The sequence below is a fragment of the Astatotilapia calliptera genome, chromosome 5 (assembly GCF_900246225.1).
Source record: "Astatotilapia calliptera chromosome 5, fAstCal1.2, whole genome shotgun sequence".
In the NCBI taxonomy this organism is placed as follows: domain Eukaryota; kingdom Metazoa; phylum Chordata; class Actinopteri; order Cichliformes; family Cichlidae; genus Astatotilapia; species Astatotilapia calliptera.
The window spans coordinates 2,620,657-2,646,768 of record NC_039306.1 but is presented as its reverse complement, the minus strand read 5'-3'; the positions used below and the strand labels follow the sequence as shown (position 1 = coordinate 2,646,768).

The 26,112-nt window shown below is 47.7% G+C and overlaps 2 protein-coding genes across 3 annotated transcripts; both read left to right on the top strand.

Annotated features, from left to right (window-relative positions):
* Positions 1–5,028: 5,028 nt before the first annotated feature.
* Positions 5,029–26,112, top strand: LOC113021825 (phosphatidylinositol 4-phosphate 3-kinase C2 domain-containing subunit beta). Of its 2 annotated transcripts, XM_026166591.1 has the most exons (14): positions 5,029–5,558; positions 7,096–7,230; positions 8,836–9,729; positions 11,367–11,467; positions 11,570–11,730; positions 13,458–13,578; positions 21,269–21,380; positions 21,487–21,566; positions 21,659–21,722; positions 21,917–22,063; positions 22,147–22,180; positions 24,264–24,459; positions 25,050–25,172; positions 25,460–26,112. In XM_026166591.1, exons 3-14 carry the CDS (start codon positions 8,920–8,922, stop codon positions 25,629–25,631), a joined length of 2,121 nt encoding a protein of 706 aa, XP_026022376.1. In that variant the 5' UTR covers positions 5,029–5,558; positions 7,096–7,230; positions 8,836–8,919; the 3' UTR covers positions 25,632–26,112. The 2 variants fall into 2 exon arrangements, with proteins under 2 accessions (XP_026022376.1, XP_026022375.1); XM_026166590.1 differs by lacking the exon at positions 7,096–7,230.
* LOC113021826 (phosphatidylinositol 4-phosphate 3-kinase C2 domain-containing subunit beta-like) lies at positions 16,576–18,669 on the top strand. The gene is made up of 2 exons (XM_026166592.1): positions 16,576–16,848; positions 17,146–18,669. Exons 1-2 carry the CDS (start codon positions 16,789–16,791, stop codon positions 17,335–17,337), a joined length of 252 nt encoding a protein of 83 aa, XP_026022377.1. The 5' UTR covers positions 16,576–16,788; the 3' UTR covers positions 17,338–18,669.

Sequence of the window (26,112 nt, the reverse complement as noted above, 5' to 3'; positions counted from 1 at the left end):
AAACCTTTTTTTTTTAACGGATGTATTTAATCAGGAAGTCCTGTGAGGATGACTACACTCTGATTCCAACTCGCTAAGTTTAAAACAAGGCTGTGCAGTCTCCATATTTCTGTTCCTGCTGGTTGCTGGATGCAAAACTTCTTTTCAAGCATTACTGAATTCAGATTTTACGAGCTGGCAGATGATTCCTGCTTATTTTTAAAGGAGAAAGATGAAAACCCCGAAGCAGTGAACCTTTCTCTGTAGTGTAAAGCGTGTCCTTTTCACACTGAAAGGCTGTTTTTTGCTTTGTGTACTTCACACAGGTTGAAAATACCGTCTCATATTTGGAGATTACTCCATTGAACGCTACCCCAACAGAGGTCGAATATCTTGTTAATAATTTCACCTCCTCACTACGTACGACTCTGGATACTGTAGCTCCAGTGAAAACTAAGGTCTCTAATCAGAAGTACCTGACTCCGTGGTATAATTCTCAAACACGTAGCCTAAAGCAGATGACTCGTAATCTGGAGAGGAAATGGCGTGTCACAAATCTAGAGGATCATCATTTAGCCTGGAGAAATAGTTTGCTGCTTTATAAGAAAGCCCTCCGCAAAGCCAGAACATCTTACTATTCATCACTGATTGAAGAAAATAAGAACAACCCCAGGTTTCTCTTCAGCTCTGTAGCCAGGCTGACAAACAGTCAGAGCTCTGTTGAGCCAACCATCCCTTTAACGTTAACCAGTAATGACTTCATGAACTTCTTCACAAATAACATTTTAACCATAAAAGAAAAAATTACCCATAATCATCTCTCTGTGGGGAAAAAAGAGCATATCTGCATGAAGCTGACAGAGGCAACGAACCAATCGCATCCATTTCAGTTGTCAAATCATCAAATTCACCTCTTCGCTTGTTTGTGCACCTGCACAGCTTCCTTCCTTATTTCATTTTAAATAAGCACGTCATAACGGCCTCAGCAGTCACTGCAACTATGTTCCATGCAGCTCTGGTTCCCTGCAAACGAGGCTGAAACCCTGACACCATCCCCCGGGTCAAAGGGCAAACTCACAGCTGAACTCTGAACGCCACCCTGCTGTAATAAAAACGACTTCCTGTGGAGTTGTTCCTGTATGAGCTCATCATTATGATCTATAGTAACTGATCAAAGTGTGTTTGAGTATAATGTCCTTTGTTGTGTTACAGGATTTAGGATTCATGTTCAGGTCAACTGGGATCAGTGATGATGGAGGAATTTTACTGCACTCACAGAATTCCTAAACAGGAAAGATGCTCCACTGGATCACAGCAGGAAAACATAACAAACTGAGATTTGATTTTTTTATCTTATATTGGACAGATTTATTCAATGAGGTAAATTATTGTAACATCACAGGGTGATCTAACAATTAGCAGTTCACAGTAAAAACCAACAATCAGCTGAGAGAATGTTAATTAGTGGCTCAACAATCCTGAGGAGGGAGGGCGAGGGAGGGCGCTGCAGGTCCGCTAACCAAAATAATCCAGTGTGAGCTCAGGTTCAAGTGTTTGTCTCTGAAAACAGCGAGGCAGATACACGAGAGGAGGCTGAAGGAGAATCAGTCTGCTTTGGATTTAACAAATAACTCTTGTGACAGAAACCAGTGAGCACTGTGCAAAGGTCTGAGGGTCTGAGGATTAGGACTCAGGTGGAGCTCGGGATTCATCTACAGGAGAGCTGCATCATTACAAACTGAAGTATGTGTGAACAGGTGACCTGGACGATGTGCAGAAGTACAGGAACGCCATTTACCGTCTGATCACGAGCCGTCCCACGTTACTGTGACACATGCATGTATGCGTGCTTGGCTTTCTAGTTTAATGGCAACATTGAGGGTGAGGGTTAAGGCCCCATTAATCTGACACACTAACACTTTTATTTGTCACAGATTCAGAAGTCACTTCTAACACCGGGTTTAGAAAATATAGTGGCAAAGTAAAGTGCACATTTTGTAGTCCATCATCTATAAATTGTAGGTTCAATATTGTGGACATCTGGTGGACATATACTCGTCTCTCACAGCGGTGAGACAAGTATGAGGCTGTTCCAGTTCTCAGCACGCAGTTCTTCTCTTTTCTTAAGTTTTTAGCGATTCTCCTACCCACGTTTCCAATACTGGAAATGTGACTGAGGTCAAGGAACAGAGGTTAGAAGTAGGAGATAGGAGGGACTTTTGGAACACACCCTTGGAGTCTCTTTTTTCCCCACCTTTGAGTCCAGGCCAGGTGTGGTTTCTCCTCGCTCCGGGCGTGGGTGGGTTCTCTCTCTGCAGTCAGGCCTCAGCTGGAGTCACCTCTGACATTTAAGGACCAGCTCAAGCATCCAATCCTTGCCAGATTTCAGGGTTAGGGTTAGGGGTTAGGGTCAGTCGGCTTCTTTATCGTTTCCTCGACTTCTCTGCACCAACTCTGTTCTCTCCCTGTTTCTGCTTTAACCAGCCTGGCTCATCAAGCCACTACTTATCTTCCTTCTCACTGTTGCCAAAGTGCTTGCTCAAAAGGGGTCATATGATTGTTGGGGCTTTCTTTGTTTGACTGCACTTCTCCAGTCCGAAAGACATTCTAAAGTGTCCTTGCTGTAGATTCTAGTGGTGTGGATCAGCGAATTGATGTCTCGTTCACTCTTGGCATACAAGTTGATGTCATCCATGTAGAGGTGGCGACTGACGATTGCTTCGTTCCGTAGTCGGATTCATGGCCAGTTGTGTCGATGATCTCACTGAGGGGGTTCAACCTGGAACAGCAGTGGGAACAGAGCATCTCCTTGGTAGGGCCCACACTTGATGATGACTTTTGCTGTGTGTTTGAAGTATCCAGTATTGTACGCCACATCCCCACTGGGTTCCTGATGAAGGCTCTTAGGGTCCTGATGATCTTGTATAGTTCTAGGCATTCCAGGATCCAGGTGTGGGGCACTGAGTCGTAGGCCTTCTTGTAATCAATCCAAGCAGTGCACAGTCTTGCAGTCTTGGGGAACTGCTCTTTCTTCCAGTAGCTGGTGTTTTGCCTCTCGGGTGCTCCTGTTGATTCCTTTCTGTGTCCCACTCATGTAGGCAATATCCCTGTTCATCCTAGTCACTATGATGCTTGACTGGAGCTTCCATGTGGTAGTGATGCAGGTTATTGGCCAGTAATTGGATAGGGCCGGTTCCTTCTGGCGATCCTTGAGGATCAGGACTGTCGGCCTCTCCTGTCTTGTCACACTCATTGACTGCTACGGGTTTCTCAATTACTGTTTGCGGTTTCTGACTCAGTCACAGCGCCTCATTTGAGTCTGCTTTTGAGTCCAGCCTTAATCTACAGCCCACAAAACAGTGAGAACAACTGTTGACCCGTCCACAAATCATGCTCTGCACAGACTCAGCCGACCTGTTCTTTATAAAAAGGTCTAAATTCTAAATGATGTTTCATTTGTGGTGGATGTCGGAGTCTGAGGGTGTTTTCACACATATAGTTGTTTATTCTGGTCCAGATCAGTTGATGAGGTAGTAAACTCACGAGTCGCCAAGCTGGTGGTGCGTACAGACGTGTACGCGGTGTCACAGCGCTCCCGACTACTGTGCACGTTTTTGTGTTTTTTATGCTTTTTATTGTGACTTGCTGCAATCACTGATCACTTTCACTCGTCAGGAATCGATAGATATCATCCATAGCCTGAACCTGGACTTTACTTTAGATTAGACACACAGTATTCAGAGATTGTGAGACCAGCAGGTGCTCCATGGGCTATTGTCTGGAACAGCAAGCAACACAGACGGCACTCCTCTCCCTGCACCTGAGCCAGGACCGCAACAAAACTCTGGTAAGGGAGGGGGGCCATAATGCATACAGAATTATAAAAAGTCACTGCTCACCAGACTTGGAGGCCATGTCCATTCAGTGCGGGCCCTTTTATCTACCTGCGAGCTAACAGTAGCCATAGTTATCATTGTTTACATCCAGAGGGCGTTCATGTTGTTGCTGGGGACTTTAATAAGGCATGTTTGAAATCTGTACTCCCCCAAAACCAACATGGTAAGGTTTGGTTAGTTTTCACACAGAGAAACATTGAAGTGAACTCCAAGCGAACCAAAATGCATCACCACAAACAACGTGAGAATGTTCAGTCTGCCCACTGGTCACATGTGTCTGGGACAGGAGCAGTAAAACTAAACACAGGAGGAATGTGGTGTGTGAGAAAACTGAAAATTTAAGTTAACCAGCTAGCTGCCAGCCCATACAGACCTGTGCACATTCATAGTAGCTTCCCACATTGAGAATACAATGCAGACATGGCTACAGTAGCTGGGCTGTTGGTTCAGATCGAGGTCTGATCCTGTTCACACCATTAACAAACCTCTCTGGAGTTGGTTTGGAACCATATCGAGAACACCTTCTCCAAAAGGGTCTCTGTTGTTTTGGTCCAAGTATGCTTACTGTATTCACACCTGCACCAACGAACCACACCGAAAAGAAAACCAACCAGAGTTGGGTTTAAAAAGACTAAACACCCACCCTAGGCCTTTATACACTCAGTATGTAACGAATAAACGACTTGAAATTCAGATGTTTTTGGTTCCGCACACGTCGTGTAGGGTATTAACTCACTTGAAAATACCGAAAAATGATTCCTGAAAAATCATGCTGTGAAAAAAATGGAGTGGACAGAAAGTGGCATTGAGCTGGTTCTGATGTTTCTAGGTGAAGACTGGATTCTCAGGAAAAGGCAGCAGGAGGAGAATTTCCTGGTTTGATCCCGGAGTCGAAGCTTTCAGACGTACTTCCGGATGTCAAAGAAATCATTTCACAGAGCCGACTGACCCTGGGAGGCACCTAGCTTTGAGTCTGAGGGAAAACAGGATTATTTTACTTTTTCACATCACTGTGTATTTAGTACTGATGCTACGATGATGCTTGTTACCAAACGCAGTGCTATGATTGGTCAGATCTGTTTATTCAAGTCTTGAAAAATCAGAAAAAGCCAACAAAAAAAATGTTGGGGGTTTAAAGTCTTACACAGCTTTTATTTTGAAGGTTTTTGGAAAGCTGAATGCACTCGGCTCATCTTCTGTAGTTTAAATGTGGCAGTAAATAAAATGTTCAGACATTTTTCACAGCATGTGAACAAGGGATTTTTGTTCATTAAAATATTACGTGTCATAGCTCAGTGGGCTACATACTGAACTCAGGCTGAGGGGCCTGGACCCCCGGGAGTCGTCCGCTGCAGTTATTGAATGATGTGACGTCATCTCCGCTTTATTTTGGAAAGGTTTGGAAAGAGTGGTGCTCTCTGCGGCTTGACTGCGCAGGTCCGCAGCTGGCGGCAGAGACAGACGCAGAGTTCGTCGTTCCCGGCTGGAGCACCGCCGGAGCCGCCTGCTTTGTTCGCCACAGGCTGAGCGCGCGGAGCCGGTGCTTCCAGTGCTTAGAGGAAACCTCCGTAGTTGCGAGCGCAGAGCGTTAATCTGCCGGGAGACCCGGCGGAGGGACCGGTGTGATTTGTGGGACGGTACACGGTGTAAAATGGCTCCCGGGCACCGCGAGCACCGACTCAGGTAAGAGTCCGCACCTGCCGCCGCACTGCTAACGGCTCTGACGCACTTGTGTCCGGAGGGCGGGGGGTGGCTGTGGCCGCGGCCGGTCCCTTTGCTTCACCGGACGTCTTTCTTCGGAGAGGAGCTTCAACCAAACTCTGTTGGAAAACCTCCATAAATAAGCCGATTCTCGTCCTTGTGGACCTGGGCTGCTTTTGGGCCCTGACCCGGGATCTGTGTTCGGGTTTGGGTCATTCGGCCTGTGTTTGGTCCGCGTGGGTGGTCGCTGTAGTCGGAGGTTGGTGTTTACCACTAAGAATCAGAGCGGGTGCTCGCCACCGCCCTCCGCGGCGCGATGTGGGTGGAAACCCCCCCCAAAGCCCCCATCAGATAAGATAAGATAGAACTTTATTAATCCCTCGGGTGGGTTCCTCTGGGAAATTCGACTTCCAAAAAAAAGCACAGCAACGACCGATCAGCAGAGGCCCGGCGTGTTTACAGGGGCCCGCAGGCTGCAGGTGACCGGATGTTACTGACGGCGCCGCAGTACTGCGCGGGTCCGAGCCCCTCGCTGGGAAAGATGTTAAAACGCGTGTATTTTGAATGGAGTTTGGTAGGACTCGCTGTAACTGTGCATCTGCTGCTCAGATGTTTGGACTCATTACAGTCAGCTCCGCTGTCATCACACCTGCCACCTGTTTTCCGCTGAGTCTGCGCAGTTTGTCCGCTAGCAAACTAACAGGTTCAGGGTCCGCTATGACGTCACCCACACCTCTCTTACAGTTATGATTAACTTGAACTAAAGTGTGTATTTTCACAGTTGATGGGCTCGTGTTTCTGTGCAGCAAACGCTTTCACAGTTGCAAACAAAAATATGTGGCTATGACGTCATTACCGGGGCAGGCCTGTAACTGGTGAAACCTGTTCTGTTTACAGCAAACATCGATAAAGAAACCGGATAAGACGTATAAATATAAGTAGTCTTGATCCACCTGATTGAGCATTGATTAATGATTCATGGTTTCGTCACACTTGTTGCTTAGAGCCTTGAACCTGTGAGGTCAACACTGTCATCTGCTCTTTTTTTTTTTTTTTTTAATTCCTCTTAAATGGCCTGTATTTGTATAGCACTTTCACTCGTCCCTAAGGACCCCAAAGTGCTTTACTGCGCCCATCCACACACAGGTGATGGCAGCTACATTGTAGCCACAGCCACCCTGGGGCGCACTGACAGAGGCGAGGCTGCCGGACTCTGACCACCACCAGTAGGCAACGGGTGAAGTGTCTTGCCCAAGGACACAACGACCGAGACTGTCAGAGCCGGGGCTCGAACCGGCAACCTTCCGATTACAAGACGACCTCCCAACTCTTGAGCCACGATCGCCCCACAATCTTATTTTTATTCTGTAACAAAACTTTAATACAGCTTTTAGAATGAGGAGATTATGTATGGAGAGCAAACCGTATCAGGCTGTGCTCAGTCATCCAGGTGAGGAAGCCCTAAAAAGTTGATTCTGTTCATCCGGACGTTTTCAGTGAAGCGTTTCATCATCATCAGGTGACTTCTTCAGTCAGCGACAAGTGTGAAAACCTGCACTCAGAGCCCCTCGCCGACGAGGTGACCGCCTTGGTGAGGAGGAGCAGCGGCCTCCTTGCCCCATCTCTGGGAGAGCCCACCCACCCTTCAGCAAAGGTCATATCCACCGTCTTGCTTCTTCACCTTCAGAGTAACCAGCAATAAATTCAGCCTTAGATTAATCGCGTGTTATCACACATTTCTGTAGCAACGTCAGGGCTGTGACTCCGCCTGGTGACAGGTGGCTGCATAACATGTAGGGCACACTTAGGTTAAAGCGTGCGTGTGGTCCGGACGAGTCGCACGCGTCTGCAGTCACAGTTCACGATTTAACGTGCTGACGACACTCGCACAGGCCGTGATGAAGACGAGCTGTGACGACAGATGAGATGAAGACGACGTCAGTTTATAACGCTGACTCTGAACTAACGAGCAGGTGAAACATGTCAGCGACTGTGTTCGTTTATTCTTTTTAGTCTAACCGAGAAAAAGGAAAAAACAGGAACTGCGTTCAGCTTCATCTTCAGCTGATCGGCACACGTCTGAACTTTATTACCTGTGACGAATCAGCAGCTTTTATCTCACCTGCTGGCGCCCACAGAAGGTACAAAAGTCCACCTGAGCACGCACACAGACGCACCTTTACCTGGAGCCGGTCTCATAGCGCAGGCTACAGATTTCAGCCGCTCCTCACTGACGAGCTGACGTCACAGATCAGATTGTTTAATCCCAGATAACCCGGATGTTTTTGTCCCACAGAAGACGAAACGAATCATATCTGCAGCCAGGCTCTGATTCAGTTGCTGATGTCACGCGGCATCAGCGACGCACGCCATGTGACGCGTCTGCCGGTCTTGAACGTCTCGATTTCTGCAGCCGGGTCGGAGACACCCGTGTGCAATTGTCTTGGTTTTTCTCATTTTAATTATGCTCCAGGTACGCAAACACTGCGGCTCTTTGTCAGCTCGTGCGTTGATTTCAGGGGGAGGAGCCTGGAAGTCAGAAACAGTCAGCAGCAGGCGCACTGAGCATCCTGGACGAGTTCAGGTGTGTGCAGCCAATCAGCTCGTCAGCGATGATGAGCGTCTCCCATCAGCCAGCCTCAGAGCCGCGTGGCTACAGACACACTTTAAATCTGAGTGATTGTCAGTTAGCAGAGGGGGCGGGGCTGAGGTGGCGATGAAAGCTGCTTTCATTAATCGTTATCAAGACTGAACAATTATCAAAAATACATTTATATTTAACTTATTGATCGATTATCAAAAATGAGAATTTAATCAGTCATTTCTCTGATTAATGTCAGTTATTGATCATCCTGCTGACCCCCACACACACAAAAGCTCACTGATGAATATTGATTATTATTGATTACCTGTCAGTTCTGCTGGAGCTGGTCCAGTTTTTAAATCATTGACTTTCAGTCAGTTTGATAAAATGATGATGCGCAGGGACTTCCTGCTGTAGCGCGATATTTATCTGATTGGGGACTTTCACCGCCGAGCGGGCGGTGGCGCAGACACCCGACTTTGTCATCACGAAGTAAGGTTTTCAAATGAATTCCGTAGCTGCAGCTGTTCTTGTTATGTTTATGAGCGTAAACCAGATTAATGCTGCGAAAGACGACATATTTTCACCTTAACTTCCTGTTATTCCTTCAGAATAAAGCTCCAGGGTGAAGCGTTGCAGCTTTGGCTGACCACCTCTTTGTCTCTCTATCCTCAGCTGATCAGCAGCTCCATGTGACGTCACTGCTTCTTCCAGCAGCGCTTCAACCGAGCTCTTCCTCCTCCTCTGCTACGAGGTGGCATGTCGGCGGCTCAGACCCAGAAGGAGAGCAGCGAGGCGGGCTGGGGCTGCCTGGAGGCTCTGGGTCTCAGTCAGAAGGAGATCGTCCTGGCTGAGGCCCTGCAGATGGAGTACGATGCCCTGTCCAAACTCAGACAGGACAAGAGCGGAACGGGACCCAGCCAGACCGGCTCCAAGACCCCCAATCCCTCCATCGAGCGCCACCAGTCCACACCTTCCCCGCCAGGAGGAAACCTGCTGATGGGCCTTTCCGGGTCCGAATCCTCCCTGAACCAAGCGGGAGGGTCCCAGTCTCCACAGTCCGCCCCAGCCAGGGCCCTCCCCCCTCAGGGCGGCTACGTCAAGGAGTCCCCATACATCCTGGACAGTTCTGAAGTCTGCAAGTTCAGGGACGCTTCTGTGCCCAGCCTTGGGGACTCTCCCGGATCCAGTTCAGGGTTTCTGCCAAAGGGTTTTCCCGCTCTTCCAGATGACACACCCCCCGCCATCCCACCAAGAAACCCCATCCCGCCACTGGCAGTGTCCGAGAACCCCTTCCTGCCCCCCCGACCCTCCACCGTGCCGCGGGACGTGAACCTGTTCATGCCCAACGTGGATCGGCCCAAAGTGACCTCCGGAGACCTGAACTATGACACCATCAACGACTCGCTGTCCCGACTAAATGACAGCTGGCAAGGTCGGAGGGCCAACGGCGACCAATCGGGCAAGCCCGTGGCCCGCAGCAAGACGCTCCCCCCTCAGGTGCCTCCCAGGACGTACGTAGCTGTTCCCAAGAGCAACAAGAACCAGCGTCCGGTCTCTGCAGACCCGGTAAGCCCCTCTGAGGTCGTGCGTCAGCTGTTTGTGTTGAGCTGTACTCTGATTGGCCACTTAAACAATTTCTTTCTGATTGCATTTCTAACACTGTTGAATACTGCAGTGTGTGATTATAAGCAGCATCTCTGTCTCTGAAGAGCTGCTTCTTCTGTAACGAGGGTCCCGCTGCACCCTTGGTGTCACTATGTTTCCACATGAATCAAACTCGAGCTGAACTGAAGCACACAGCCAGTTCAGCTGAGATGAATCCCAATACGTATCTCGAGTTCATCAGAACCGATCAGTTTAATTAACTCGCAGAAAAGTCAACAAAGCCACCAGCAGCTAATAAGTCAGGGGTGGATTCTGATGGGCTTCACCTGGACCTTTGTCACTTGGTTCTTAACACTCTCTGAAGGCCAGGTTAGATTGTGGCTGAGTGTGTCTCTCCTGATGTCAGCAGACCCCACCTGGATCATGTTTGGTCCAGGTGGGGTCCTTAAATTGTTCTGCTTTTGTTGTTGATCTGGTTTTGAAGATGATCTGGTCCTCAGCAGATCGTAGAGTTATTCAGATACAACCTGAGATGATGTGAAACACAGGACATCATTATTTATGCGCAGCTCTCTGAGCTCTGCAGCAGCTCGTTCTGTTGGAGATTTGCTGCCGTGCTCGCCGACCTGTCGACGGCCCGGTTTGGTCCAAGCTTCAGCTGTGATGACCTCAGATTTGAATACAGAGGAGTCACCGGTGCACTCGGGTCTTCCTTCTCTCTGCTGTTTGTTCTGGTGCTTTGTGGGCAGTTTGGGGTGAGTTTGATTGGTTTGCACTCAGGAAGACGTGGCGCCGTGCAGACACACCTGATCTGCAAAACCTCGTAGAGCTGCTTGCACTGCTGATCAGTAGATCAATATACGTGATTGTCGGCACCCAGCTGCTGCTCTGAGCTCTGTTAGGTTAGAGCTGCAGACAGACGGCGGCTAAAATGTTGGCGCTGACGGTAGCCAACATGAATCTGAGTGCGACAGCAGAAAACAGGAAGTGTTCGTCTTTGAGGGGCGTTAATCGCCTCCTTCGTGTTTCTGAGAGCAGGAAGCTGAATTTACATCATTGTCGATGTGTTTGTGTTCAGACACGCTGCAGCTGTGCAGCGGCTTCATTTAGAAAAAACACCCCCGCGCTCAGAGTTGTGTCACTTCCTGTCAGAAGTCCTGACAGGAAGTCCAGGTTTTCAGATGGTTTCTGGAGAAGTGCTGCGGTTTGATTCCCAGCCCTTCGCATGGAACCCAGTCAGACCAGTTCCACCAGCTGTAACTTGAAACCAGATTGGCAGGCGGCGTCCTGACACGCTTCCTTCGCCGCGCTTGGACGTGCTCAGACTGACGCTTCAGTTTCAGCATTTTTATTTCCCTCAAAACACGAACTCATCACCACATTCTTCCTCCTCCTCCTCTTCCTCCTTCTTCTTTTTCTGCAGCCTCAATTTCATTTCCTGCCTCAGACGTTTTTTCAATGTTTAAATGAAACGTAAAACAATCCCCGCCACGCTTTAATGTCGACCACACACACACACACACACACACATACACACACACTCACTCTGAACTGTGTGTGTGAGAGTCTCTGATTGGCTGTCTTTGCGTGTCCTGCAGGTGTCGCTGGGCGCTAGGATGAACGGTTTCGGGTACGAGCTCTTCCAGGTGTCGGAGGAGCGTGACGAGGAGGTGGCAGCGTTCTGCCACACGCTGGATGTGTGAGTAGCCTGTTGCCGTGACGATCACATTCAGTCACAATCCTCTGTCTCTCCCTTGCAGGCGTCTCCACCTGCTGCCCTCTCACCTGTCTTTGCCCTCAGGCTGCGCTCGGCGTACCCGTGCTGTGACCGCTCAAAGAACGCCGGCTTTGTGTGGTCGCCCTCCGTCGGCCACGAAGAGCTCCATCAGGGCCTGGGGGTCAGTGTGAAGGTGACGGTCATCAGTGAGCACTTCAGAGAGCCGCTCACCTTTACCTGTGACAGTAAGACGTCTGGTTTTTCCGTGAGGATAGAAATGTCTGACTGAAAACTAGGGCTGCTCGATTATGGCAAAAATGATAATCACGATTATTTTCACTGAAATTGAGATCTCGATTATTTGACGATATTTATTTAACCCTTTAAGACCTACTATAGAACCAAGTCCACCAGAGCTTATATTATTATTTTACATGCTGTAGTGCCATTTGTGGGAGCATTTCAAGTTGCTATACAACTGATATGGCCCATATTTTAATAATATGTATGCATTAAGTCCATAGTAATTACATAAATTGCAAAAAAGTGCAATAAACTACAAAAAAATTGAAAATAGTTTTTGTTTTGTTTTTTACATATATTTCTACTTGGAGAAATTTAAGAGGTTTATCCCTTAAAACTTTAAATACAAAAAAGTTGCAAAAAATAGTTTACAACAACAGGAAACTTATTTTGAGTGTCTTCATAGTTTTATTTTTGAGATACACCAATTTTTATATACACTGCAGAAAAAACAAAAAAACAATCCTATGATGCAAATTTGCAAAGAAAACAGCATGTGCATCAAAATAAACTATTTCCAGCAGTGCAATTTGAGTTCTAAGCATCCCAGCAACTATTCAGAAAAGTCAAACATGACCAGTATAGGTTTTTAAGGCCTACAAGTAAAAAACTACATTTCCGCGAAAATGACGTCACTTCCAGTTTCGGCCAGGAAATGGCGGACATGCGATAGTTCGCGCTGATGTCTGTTTCACTGTGGGAAGTGTTACTAACAGCTGATCGGATCGACAAAGCGTGTTTCTGGAATATTATGTTTTTGTTCCTGCAAGAGCTTTTTATGCAATTTTTGCAAAGCTATATGTGGAAGGAAACCGTGACCGAGGACAAGCTGATGGCATCAGATGTAAGTACAACTCCTCCGGTTTCATATACAAAACAAATTATTGCGCTAGCTTACACGGTTCAGGTTCTACAGGGATTTAAAAATAGTTACACAACACGGAGCGTGCTGCTCTGACCGGATTTAAAGGGTTAACAATGACTTTAAAAAATAATATAAAATAGTGTGCAACACCACTGAAGTTTTTTTTAACCTCTCTTTTCAACCAACGGCAGTCACTCTCCTCTCCAAATAACTTCTGCTTAGCTTTCCGAGCTTCCCTCGGGTCCTCTTAATCAGCGGTCTCCAACCTTTTTTGCGCCACGGACCAGTTTATGCCCGACAATACTTTTTACGGACCGGCCTTTAAGGTGTCGCGGATAAATGAGGGAGGGGCTAATAATCGGCTCAGTCATTTTTAATGATCGTTGAAAGCCCAGATCGTAATCGTGATTAAAATTCGATTAATTGAGCAGCCCTACTGAAAACGTTAGCTTCGTATGAATATGCAATACCCAAACGCGACCGGCGCGCTGGCTGCCATCTTGCTTTTTAAAATTAATCTGGGACACGCCATTATTTCCCCGGAGGGTCAGTCAGGTCAGCTCAGGGGTTAAAGGTCAGGAGAGCAAACAGAACAGCACTGACCCTTCAAAAGTCTGCCAGTGCAGTTTAAAGGAATTCAGTCAGTTTGTCCTCTTAAAGTCAGTTTTATGTCCAAGAAACGCTAAATTATGCTGTGATGTTATTTTACCCTGAAAGGACCTGCTGATGGCATCCAGCTGTGCGTGCGTGTGTAGAGTTATACTTCACCTGTTTATAATACTGCAGCGTGTGTGTGTGTCCGAGGTTCGTCCACCGTGGACCTGCTCATCTACCAGACTCTGTGCTACGCTCAGGACGACCTCGACCATGTGAACGTGGACGACTACCTGCTGAAGGTCTGCGGACATGACGAGTTCCTCCACAAGTAAGAACCTCAGAACCTCGGGGTCTCCGAGCCGTGCCTGAACTCAGCATCTCTGTAGGGGAGCGTCCTCTTCCAGCTGATCTGTGGTCTGTGGTTCAGACATAATAACAGAGAGCAGAGCTGTGGTTGCTGTTACACCAGCAGCAGTAATGACCGCACGCACGCACGCACGCACGCACGCACGCACGCACGCACGCACAGTGCTCCAGCTCTGGGTTCACACACCAACGACGTCCTTGCTGTTTTAGGCGGTGTGTCTGTTTGCCTGTACAAATCCCGTGTGTGTGTGTGTGTGTGTGTGTGTGTGTGTGTGTGTGTGTGTGTGTGTGTGTGAGTGAGTGAGAGTGATATCCTGGCGGAGCCTGGCTGGACTTCCTGTGGTGGAACAATGAGTGTTTATCACTTGTGAACAGCTGTCGGTCCGCCTGGCGCTCTGCTGGCTGTCGGTGTCTTTACGGCGTCACGTGTCCTGAAGTCTTTGAGACAGCCCGTTCGTCATGTTTCAGTACACTCAACATGCTTCACACAGACGTGTGTTGGTTTATAAGGACTAAGGCTGCAGTGCTGTAACTGACCTCAGGTCAGCAGACTGAGATATGATTGTGGGACAGTTTAAGATGTGCAGCTGATTACCTGAGAGGTGTGCTGGGTTCTTAACAGTGAGAGCTTTGTAATCTGAGCCAATGAAGTGCGTTCAGTACTGGCGTGACGTGCTCATATGTGCATGAAGCTCTGCTGCTGCTGATCTGGAGTGTGCTGTACGGACAGTTCCACATAGTGCAGGGCGATATGGCCAAAAATATTTATCACGATATACGTTTGAAAATTTGTGATAACGATATAACTGACGATATAATTGACACGAGACAAAATACTTTACAACTCCTCAACTTTATTAGTGCAAAAAACCATCAGTGTATTTCCACTTCAACAAGCAGCTGTTTTTTATCTGCATTAAAGTTATATAAACATTTAACAGTGCAAATGCAAATTCCTCGCTGACAGTTTAACCAAAAGGCATTTCAGTGGAAACTGGCCGACACATCCTCAGTGTAACCATGTATAACATCCACAACACTTTAAAAGAGGTTAAACACACACAGTACGGTAACATTATGCTGAAGCACAGCACGTATCACTCCGCGAGGCTCCGCCTACGATAGCCGTAACGCTCCGACAATCCATCAAGCGGTGCGGCTTCGTAGCTCAGCAAAGTCGTACTGAAACATTTGACAGATTTTCGAGCGCCGTGCACATAAAATCGTCTCGAGGTCAGTAAACACAACCAGAGTTCATACATAAGGCACACGGGATTATAAGGGGCTCTGTCGACTTTCAGAAAAATCAAAGGATTGATTTTAAGTGCGCCGTATTTTCCAAACAACACGGTAATAACGACGGCCCGCTAGCATGCGCTACCAAAAATAGTGCTTTGTTGTGTATCTGACGGACGAAAGCTAAACCAGTTCCACACCAGTGAAGCTGCAGCATTTTTACAAACCAGTTCTGGTTCATCGTTTCATTCAACGATCCGCTCTCGCTCTTCTCGTTCTGCGTCACCGCCATGATTTGTCCACCATGTGCGTATGAAAACAAAGGCACTGCGCATGTGCGTTTTACCCATATTCTATCGCCATGTTTCATTTTCTTATCGTTGCCCAACATTACACTGTGAACGGTATGATATGGCCCAGTTTCAGATATGAATACGTTTGTCGATGTGATTTTTCAGACCTGAGATCAGAGATATGTTCGAGCAAATATTTCTGTCTCGTCTGTTCAGTTTGGGACATGCACCATTAACACCCGTCGAGCAGCAGTGAGTACAGCTGTGTGTCGTCTGCATAGAATGGTATATCATGGAGCATGCACAGGTGACCCAGCGATGGCCCGAGGGCTGAAACTTCGACCCTCTGGGGCGTTTTCACACCTTCTTCCTGTGGTTTGGTTTGTTGTCACACAGAGAAAAATCCAAGTGAACTTCAAGCAAACCACATCAGTGTTCAGTCCGCTCATTGGCCAGGTGTGTCTGGGGACGGGACCAGCACAAGTAAACACAGGAACAAGGTGTGTGGGAGAAACCTGAGAAGTTGGGTTGTTTCCCGACTTGCTGCTAGCCTGTAATCAAATCAAATCACTTTTATTGTCACATCACATGTGCAGGCACACTGGCACAGCACATGCGAGTGAAATTCTTGTGTGCGAGCCCCACAAGCAACAGAGATGTGCAAACAAACAACACAAACGAGCAAAATACAAGGAATGGCCAACCTGAAACTAATAAATATGTACAATATATAATAGTGTATGCATTTCTGGCCACAGTGAAATGATGCACCTGCTGTTTTCTTTGCAAATTTGCATCATAGGATTGTTTTTTGTTTTTCCTGCAGTATATAAAAATTTGTGTATCTCCAAAATAAAACTATGAAGACACTCAAAATAAATTTCCTGTGGTGGGAAACTATTTTTTGCAACTTTATTGTATTTAAAGTTTTGAGGGATAAACCTCTTAAATTTCTCCAAGTAGAAATATATGTAAACAAAACAAAAGCGATTTTCAATTTTTTTTGTAGTTTATTGCACTTTTTTGCAATTTATGTAATTACTATGGACTTAATGCATACATATTATTAAAATATGGGCTATAACAGTTGTATTGATGTATAGCAACTTGAAATGCTCCCACAAATGGCACTACAGCATGTAAAAAAAAAAAATAATAATAATATAAGCTCTGGTGGACTTGGTTCCATAGTAGGTCTTAAAGGGTTAAATAAATATCGTCAAATAATCGTGATCTCAATTTCAGTGAAAATAATCGTGATTATCATTTTTGCCATAATCGAGCAGCCCTAGTTACACCCATGAACGGCCGCCTCAGCAATGGAGGTGCTGACTATGGTCCAGTCGGTCTCAATGTCCCCAGGGTTCCTCGGAATAAACACTTTTTATTTATTTATGATCATTGTTAATATTTTAATAAATGTATTTATATAATTTTAAGGAGTTTTTTTTCATGTTTTTTAATTAATATTTTTATATTGATCAGTGGGTCTAAGTCCTGTCCTGGTATTTGGGGCTTCTGATTGTTTTTGTTTTTTCTCTGTGGGACTGACACTGATGCCTGTGGGTGTGTAGCAGCCCCTGCAGGATGGGACTGACCCCGACCCCTACGTGAAGCTCTATCTCCTCCCCGACCCTCAGAAGATGAGCAAGAGGAAAACGAAGGCGGCGCGACGCACGTGCAACCCGACCTACAATGAGATGGTACGATCCGCTCACAGCGTCTGGAAGTGCTGTGAGATACTGCTATCGATGTGCTAAGTAAATACTGGCCCAGCTGTGCAGATAGTAATGATAATGCAGCAGTGAGCTGCATGCTGGAGGATAGAAACAGTGTCGCTCTGATAGCAGTGTTGGTGTTAACCTGTCGGTATTTGGATTGTTCTGCATCTCTGGTGTAAAGAATCGCGGATGTCACTGTGGTTCAACTCTTAGATGTTGATATGACTAACTTTGCTGTTTCCATAGCAACATCACTTTTGCCTCCCTTTGTGTCCCCAGCTGGTGTACGAGCGGATCCCACGGGGGGACCTGGACCAGAGGGTGATCCACCTTCGGGTCCTGGGAGACGGCGCCTTCTGGGAGAACACGCTGCTGGGAGAGACCTTCATCCCCCTGAAGAGGCTGGTCCCAGGTCAGCACTGGGTGGGCTGGCACAAACTGGGCCCCCCTGGCTCAGACTTCGCCCACTGATGGACAGGAAACGGGAGGCAGCGGACTTAAAAGAAAGAAGAAGAACTGCAGGCGTTCCTGCTGAGGGGGAACGGTGAAACAAAAAAAGGGAGATCCTTTCAAAGTAAAAGCCTTGTGGCTGCTCTGCGGGTGTCGTGCCACGCTCGTTAGTTTATAAGAGACTGAGTTTTACTTCAGTGAACGAGTTCCACTAACGAGCTCGCCCTGACCTTTGACCTGAGAGCGACTGAAGGAGTGGATTCCTTTTTTAACAGACCTACAGGAGCTCAGACGTGCTCGAGCTGTTTCTTCTTCTTCTCCTCGGCAGGAAGTTGAACTGTGAAAAAGGAAACGAGGACAGAGGCGCGGTGAAGAAGACGAAGCAGGTTGAAGAGCGTGGGCAGCGCCGCTGAGAAGACTTTAGGTTATTTTTTATAGCGGGTTTGATTTATTTTTAAAGTGCGACTGACTGCCGGCTGCTTGCGTCCCTATGTTTCATTCCTGGTTTCTGAACCATGTCATTTCCTGTTTTTAGCTCAATGACGGCGGGCGTTTTGTGATCAGCTGATTTTTGTGTTTGCGCTGTAAATGAATGCGAGGTTTTCACAATGACTGCTTCACACGTTTAAAGACGAGAGAAATCTGAAGAATTTCAAAATTCTGAAACACTGAAATTTAATTTTTATTGTTGGATTGTTTTTGATCATGTGACTCTGTGACGTCATCACGCTGCTCATTCAATCAGCTATCACTTCTCTCCCTGAGGGCACTTTCCCCTGATTGGCCAGCATGCAGAAGCCTGCTGAGGGGCAGCCTGTGAGCTGTTAGAGCCCCCTGCCTGTGGACATGTCATTCCACAGGCAGGGGGCGCTCTCGGGGCAAATTTCATCCTGTTTTTGATGGAAGAGTTCGACAGTTTCTACTGCAGTGAAGTCGCTGAGGACATCACAGCACCACGAGCCGCTTTACAGCACCCTGCGTTTTGATTTGGGGTGTGAAGCCAGCTCCTGCTTCTGCTGCTAACGTGTGCTGGAGGTTTGGAAACAGGCGCCGTCAAGGGAGGACGTCCTGTCCTGAACTCTAACCGACCAAACAGCAGGCAGCAGTAGCGTGCTGGTGTTTCATGGGTAAAATCAGGTCCGCACGAACAGTTCAAGTGTTTGTATTTGTTCTGCATCATGTGACTGAGGTCCTGACCAATCAGATGAGGTTGCTGTGGGTGAAGAAGCATGATGACGCGCAGAAGCAGGCTTTGTTTGGATGCAGCTTCACTGATGACGACCTGTACAGACGAATGATTCTGAACCTTTTCTATTGTTTGCACTACACAATAAACTTGAAATGAAAACAGCTGAAGGTGGTCTGTCCTCCTCTTCCTCCCTCCTCCTAGGGTCTACACCTGCCTCGTTTCCTGTGTCCGTGCTGCGAGGGATAAAGGTCGGCCTGGTTTTAGAAGCTTGGCTTGGTCTATCAGATGTCTGGGGCTAAAGAGGGTGGAGCTCAGGTGAGCACAGTGTGGTCTGTAACAGCAGGTCTGCAGTCGAGGCTGAGATTTCATTAAAACCCAAGAATGCCAGAAATCTCTTTAAAATGTAGAATAGAAAACAATAGAGTCCAGGTGAACCACTCAGGTCTGCTGATTGGCTGTCGGCTCTCGGGCAGGTACTCCTGCAGTGGCGGCACAGAAAACACCCCACGGACGTCTTTGTTACTACAGTTTTTAATAATATTTTATATTTGCGGGTGGCTGTAGCTCAGGAGGTAGAGCAGGTCACCTGCTGATCGCAAGGTTGGAGGTTCGATCCCTGGCTCCTCCAGTCTGCATGTCAAGTATCCTTGGGCAAGATACTAACCCCAAGCTGCTCTCCGATGCGTCCATCGGAGTGTGAATGTGTGTGGATGTAGTTAGAAAGCACTACGTATAGATAAAGTGCTTGTGAGAATGGGTGTGACTGGGTGAATGAGGCATGCTGTATAGAGCGCTCTGAGTACTCCGGGAGAGTAGAAAAGCGCTCTATAAGAATCAGTCCATTTACCATATTTACGTAGGGCAGATTTTTACAAGTAATGTGTGGATCAGATATCAAGCATCTCAATCCCAATGTTGATATTGGTATCAGATCGATACTAGTGTGACTGGACCGATACTTGGTCTATCCTCTGAACTGTTAAATAATTTCTAACAAATAAATATCCCAGAAACCTCTCTGAACCTTTCTGTGGTGCCAGGTTTATTCATAGCCACATTTAAACTACAGGAGCTGAGCCGACCGCTGTAGACACGGGCACATTTACAAGCAGCTCTTCAAAATAAAAGCTGAAATGTGTGAGAAGGCAGGACACACTGGTCTCCCCTACATCAGCTGCCTTTAAAGGGTGTCTGTGTCAGCAGTACTGGTCCTGTATTTACTTGGTATCAGAACGCTAAACTTTTTTACTGCAGGCTGGCTCGTTTTGGTTCACTTTTTATCTGTTTCTGTAATTATTGTGAAACTGCAGATTTGACAGATCCAGTTGTAGGCACAGTTTGGATGTCTTTGGTTTTTACATTAATCCTGATCTGTTTCCTGTGACGCTGACGGGACAGCAGGACCTTTGACCCTTGCCGTGTCCTCACACAAAAGCAGGTGATCCTCCACAGCATCATCCAGCACCTAGCTTACACACACACACCTGCATACAGTATTTATGGAGTTTAGTTTACTGTCAGATTTTGATCAATGATTTCTGATCCTGGACTTGACACCTGATCCCAGTGTCAGCCTTTTGGTATCGATCCGATATCAAGTAAATGCAGAGCCAGTGCGATACCAATACTGATACTTTCAGCTTATGTGAGAGAGCCGTGTGTCTCGTTGTCCCCGCAGTCACATGTCCCTGAGCCTGGTTCTGCTGGAGGTTTTCTGCTTGGAAAAATCACATTTTTCCTTCCTACTGTTGCCAAGTCGTAGGCTCGTAGGCGTTCGTCTGATTATTGTAGGGTTTTTATCTTACAATATAAAGTGCCTTTGGTTGACTGCTGTGATTTAACGTTATATGAATAAAACTGAATAGAATGGGGAGCAGTGTGTCCTGATTCATGAGATGAACCATCATCTTGTGTGTGTGTGTGTGTGTGTGTGTGTGTGTGTGTGTGTGTGTGTGTGTGTGTGTGTACATTTTTACAAATTAAATAGTAAAAATAAATAAAATAATAATAATAATAATAAAATATATAAAATATACAGAGTTGAATATGTGCAAAACAGTGGCATTACTGTACAGTATGGAGTGCATAATGTTAAAGTTCCAGTAGTGAAGCTGAGGTGTCTATGACGTGTTCAGCAGTCTGATGGCCTGGTGGAAGAAGCTGTCTCTCAGTCTGCTGGTACGGGACCGGATGCTGCAGAACCTCCTTCCTGATGGAAGCAGTCTGAACAGTTTATGGCTGGGGTGACTGGAGTCCTTGATGATCCTCCCCGCTTTCCTCAGGCACCGCTTCCTGTAGATGTCTTGGAGGGAGGGAAGCTCACCTCCAATTATCCAATTATTGTACAGACCTGTGCAGGGTGAGAATACAAAAACACGTGGCTACGGGACCTCTTTTAGCTCCAGCTTGTGACGTGTTCCTGGTAGTTGGTTCAGGTCGGGTCACGTTCGCACCATGAGTGAACCGCTCGTTTTGCTCTGCAGCCGAGTGTGGTTACTGTGTTCATGCCTGCACCGCACCGAGGGGGATCGAACCAGAGCTTGATTTAAACAGACTAAACGCTGCAGGTGTTAAACTCCCTCAGATACGATGAGAGCCAGTCACCTCACCTGTTAAACCGGCTGGGTCTAAAGTCTGCGAAGCTTCAGAAATCCACTTAGTGAGTGGATTTTTCCAGCTGCTTTTATTGTGGAGGGGTTCTTAGAGGAAGCAGTATTGTGCCCTGTGTGTGTCTGACTGTGTGTGTCTTTCTGTGCGTCTCAGCGCGCAGACTCTGGGTGGGCTCGAGTTCGTTCAGCAGTGTCTGAAGTTCGACTGGGATGTCCGGCTGTGCCTCGTCAAGAGATCGTCCATCAGCATCGAGCTGGCCCGCACGGTACACGTAAACACACTCACTCACACACACAGCATATAAACCAGGGTGTGACCCGGTCACCCATCGTCGTCACGCCACTGCATGATTTGAGTCTTTGTTTTTACAGAAAGATGACGATGAGACGGCGTCCACCATGAACCACAGCATCCTGCTGCAGGAGCGTCCAATCAAACAGACAGTCACCAGGTGAGGGGCGGAGCTCGCAGAGGCACTCTGATTTCCTCCAACAGCTGATCAATCAATCACCGATTTACTGATAACATCTGTCTGTCGATCAGGGAGGCTCTGACCCTGCTGCTCGACACATTTCACAACGAGGCCGAGTCCTTCCTGCTGTCAGAGGTGACACACACACACACACACACTGATGTGTGGCGCTGCGCTCCGTCTTGTGTTCACGTTGATGAGGTTTGAGTTCATGAATGTGAAGGGGCGGAGCTTAAACTGAATCCGGACTATCAGAGATTTCATGAAAACATAAAGTCAGACTCTGAGCTGCTCGCTGAGCCTCCTCCTCTGTCCTGTCGTCTGTGAAGGTGGAGCTGCCTCTGCATGTGGAGCGCCTCGTCCAATCCGTGAAGGCGCTCTGCAGCTCGTTGGCTGCCGTGGAGACGCCCGACGTGACCTCGGCCCTTAACCAGCTCCCAGCGTGCCCTTGTCGCCTGCAGCCCAAAGTCCTGAAGGTAAACGTGTGCTTCAGTGAGGCTCAGAGCAGGTGAGGGTGTGAGTTTGTTCACTGACGGGTTACTCTCATCTGTCCTCCCAGGATGCATCAGTGCTGGCTGTCAGGGAGAACAGAGGTACGTACTAACAGGAAGCTCTGACTGCTGTGAAACGCTGTAAAAGCAGCCTCGGGAACACTAAGAGGATGCACTGGGGGGGCACCAAGCTTTGGAGGGTAATGTAGTGACTAATGTGAGTCTGTTGGCCCCAACCAACCAATCTGGTGACGTCACATCTCCGTACTGACAGAAAATGGCGCCGAACTTGTTTTTTAAACTTGAAGCTCTTGTTTCTTAAATCCAGCCTGACGGAGTTACACCTGTGTCAGTGTCTGAGAGCAGGGCTCAGCGTCAAGTCCTGGACAAACTGACAAAACACTTCAAAGACATGACAGAAACAAAGAAACTAAAAGTTAAAGATGTGCCTTCAGGCAGGTTTTAAAGCTGTCGAGTGTTGCAGAGGTCCGAAAAGCCTGGAGCTGAAGGAAGACCATTTCCTCCAGGACTTTGGACACCAAAGGGAGTTACAGATGAGTCTTTTTTGAGAACTGGCTGCACTGTGGCATGTTTGAAATCAGCTGGAGCTGTTCCTGTTAGAAGGGAGGTGTTAATAATGGATGGCACGCTTGGTGCAAGAGTGTCAACGAGTTCTTTGAAAAGGCGAGTGCGGATAATGTCGAGGTGAGACACGGAGGGCTTAAGACGGGAAACTACTTCAGCCAGAGCGCCCAGAGAAACGGGCTCAAAGTGATTGAACACAGGGGAACAGGAGGATCGTAAGCTGGAGGCATGCGAGTCCTGACAGCAGCAACGGTTTTCAGATAGCTGGAGACTCTGGAAACTGTGTGACGGGTTAATAACTGAATCAATGGTGAAATACGACTCGGGTCTGTGGCTGTTATTAGAGATGATGTCTGATAAATCACACGAGTTTTGTGGGGCAGCAAACATGGATGTTAAAATCCCCAAGAACTTGACCCCAGATAACAAGTCTAGAATAAAACCATTTGTTAAACTGGGGAGAACAATAAACAAGTGCACACAGCACAGGAGAATACAGATCCATCAAAGTAGTGATAACTCAGAACTACCATACATATCAGTGGCTTTAAATTTCACACCAGTGTGTGAATGTGTGGATGACTGGATATGTAAAGCGCTTTGGGGTCCTTAGGGACTAGTAAAGCGCTATATAAATACAGGCCATTACCATTTACCATTTAAAAATGGATGCAAGACCTCCGCCATGACCAGTTAGCCACAGAGATTTGCAAAAATGACCGAAGCGATGAGTTCTGAAAAAGGGCTTAACTCACCAGAATCAAGGTTCAGTCGAGAATAAAACGCCAAGTCCAGGGAGGAGAAGAACCCACGAGGGAGCTGCTAACCAGCAATCAGGTGTGAGTACGAGGAAACCTAATCAAGACCGGGGACGGGTGGGAAGGGCGGAGATTCCAGGGAACCACCTCTACGGGGGGAGATGCGAAATGCCGTGAAGGTGGTTCATTAGCTGAGAGGAACCCAAATCGACCGGCAAAGATCGTCAGAACAGTTTGGAAAAACACCTTCCTGAAGCTACCAGGAAGCGCTATCCACAGAGCCTGGGATGTGGAGGAGTGTTACACACAACGAAGACACAACTTAGTCGAAGTGAACGTTATCAAAATGAGACAAAAGGCCCGGGACAGACTCCATGCTGTAAATTTATGTTTCATGTCCCCTTTAAACAAAACGTCTGAGAAAAGTCCAGCTTCACCCAAACTACCTGCGCTGCAGACCACAAATCCAGCACGGTTTTCTGTTGCAAAGGCCTGCTCTCTTTAAACGTATGGATAAATAATTCGCATTTTTATGTCACTTCATTGCATTTAATTCATTTCTTTAATACATTTAATTTTTTTACATTTTTGTTGGGGTCACGCGGGCCTTCCCGTCCCAGGCATCTTCCCCAGCTCTCTGAGGTGTTCCAGCTAGACACCTGACCTCTCCTGGGTGTGCCTCGGGGCGGAGCTGGTTGTAGGGGTAGAGCTGTAACTCCGCCCCCACAGTCACGACACTACCAGAGTGACTTCTTTGAACTGATTCTGTTTAATAAGTGACGATCCCGGTTTGTCTTCCTCTGACGCTCTAATGGTTCGCTGGCTTCTTTGTCGCCTCACAGAGAAAGTGGTGGAGAAGCTGACGGCGGCCATCTTGGATCTAGTGGAGCTGTACTGCAGCACATTTAATGCCAACTTCCACACGACGCCGCAGAGCCACTGCTGCACGGCGCCCATCCAAGAGGCTGGCCTCATCACCAACGTCCTCTCCTTCAACATCTACGCCGCCCACCGCATCCCCATCACGTGGGCTGCCAGGTAAGGAGCTCAAAAGGTACCCGCCCACAGGCTGAAGGGGGGGCGTCCTGTGTCAGTGCTGCAGGTTTAGGAGTCGCACAGTGCCGACTCAGTGGTGCTCACAACCAAACAACACACACACACCAAAGGTGAACTAACGGCAAACAAAAGGAGTGCCTCCGGACTCATGCTGCACCTCAGGGGATCCGAGTTACGTGCATAACCTCCAGGTTTTTTTGGGCATGGTGGTGCTCTCTGAGGATTCTGGGATAGATTTATCTGCTCGTGAAGGAGGTGCTGGGGGGGTCTCCTGTGAGTGCAGCGCCACCTGCAGGTGGAAGAAGCTGAGCGCTTCGTGCTTCCTTTCTTCTTCTCTCATTGTCGTTGATAATTGAGCCTCAATCACATGCAGGTACGCGCAGACGCGCACAAACGCGCAGACGCACACAGACACGCACAGCTTGGGTTGGAGGCGTGTTGACTAAATCACACTTCTATGAAAACATCAGAAATGAAGAAGAATAAAGAAACTCAGGTGGTTCTGTGATTGGGGACAGGTGTGAATATGTGCTGCACAAGTAACTCGCCTGTCCTGCTGTCATTGGTCGCAGTTATGAATGCTTCTTCCTGTCCTGCTCTCTGACTCACGGAGGGGCGGAGCTTTGTGCGCCGCAGCACACCAGCAAGCAGTCGGTCAGCAAATACCTGTTCCACCTGGTGGTCTGGGACCAGAGGTACGTACCTGACCCTTACCTGTCAGAGCCGTGACATCACACGCACGCACACCTGACGGCACAGCAGAGTCACTGCATCACTGAAACTATTCCAGCAGACAGAAGCATCAGACACACCTGCACACACCTTACCTGAGTTTAATAAGATGCTAAAAGTAAGAATTTCCTGTTCTGCAAGTGTGTGTGTTTGTGTGCACGATGTCTTTGATTTTGAATGAATAAACTTTAATCTGTTTGTTTGTTGAGAAAAACGCTAAGCCCCCGCCCCCTCGCCATATCCCCTGCAGGGTGTGTTTCCCCGTGCAGATCAATCAGCTGCCCCGAGAGTCTCAGCTAACGGTGGTGCTGTACGCCAGCCCTCTGCCGCCCCCCGGAGGAGCTGAGGAGAAGGGGAAGCAGCGGCGCAGCATCGAGGCGCTGGGCTGGGTCACCATGCCGCTCTTCAACTTCAGACAGTGAGTCACATGACACTCAGACACCATCCATCCACGCAAACCTCAAACAGGCGGATGAAGAAGAAACTGAATAAGTACTGTCGGATGTTATTCAGCCGTATTCAGGCTTTATGTTTGATGTGATACCCAGGAAAATACTACGATACCATTCTGATAGCATTAAAAGTAACGCAGCATGTGGTCCATTTATCTGAGGTCGGTGCTGGTGCTGCGCCACAAAGTGATGGGCGGTGTTTACACTGTAGTGAATGACATGCTGATCTATAACGTGTGAAATGTTTCTATCGGGTCACTCAGAGAGTGAGGGTTACAGTAATGTAAGAGTGTAGGGTAGAACACAGAGCAGGTACAATAACATGCTCAGAGTTAAAGGCTCCGCCCAGGTTAACGGTTGTGTAACGCTGTAGTACTCAGTATTGTTGAAATCCTTCAAAAAGACCTCAGGGTGGCTCTGTGTTGAGCCACTGGTGAGGGGAGGGGCTGCG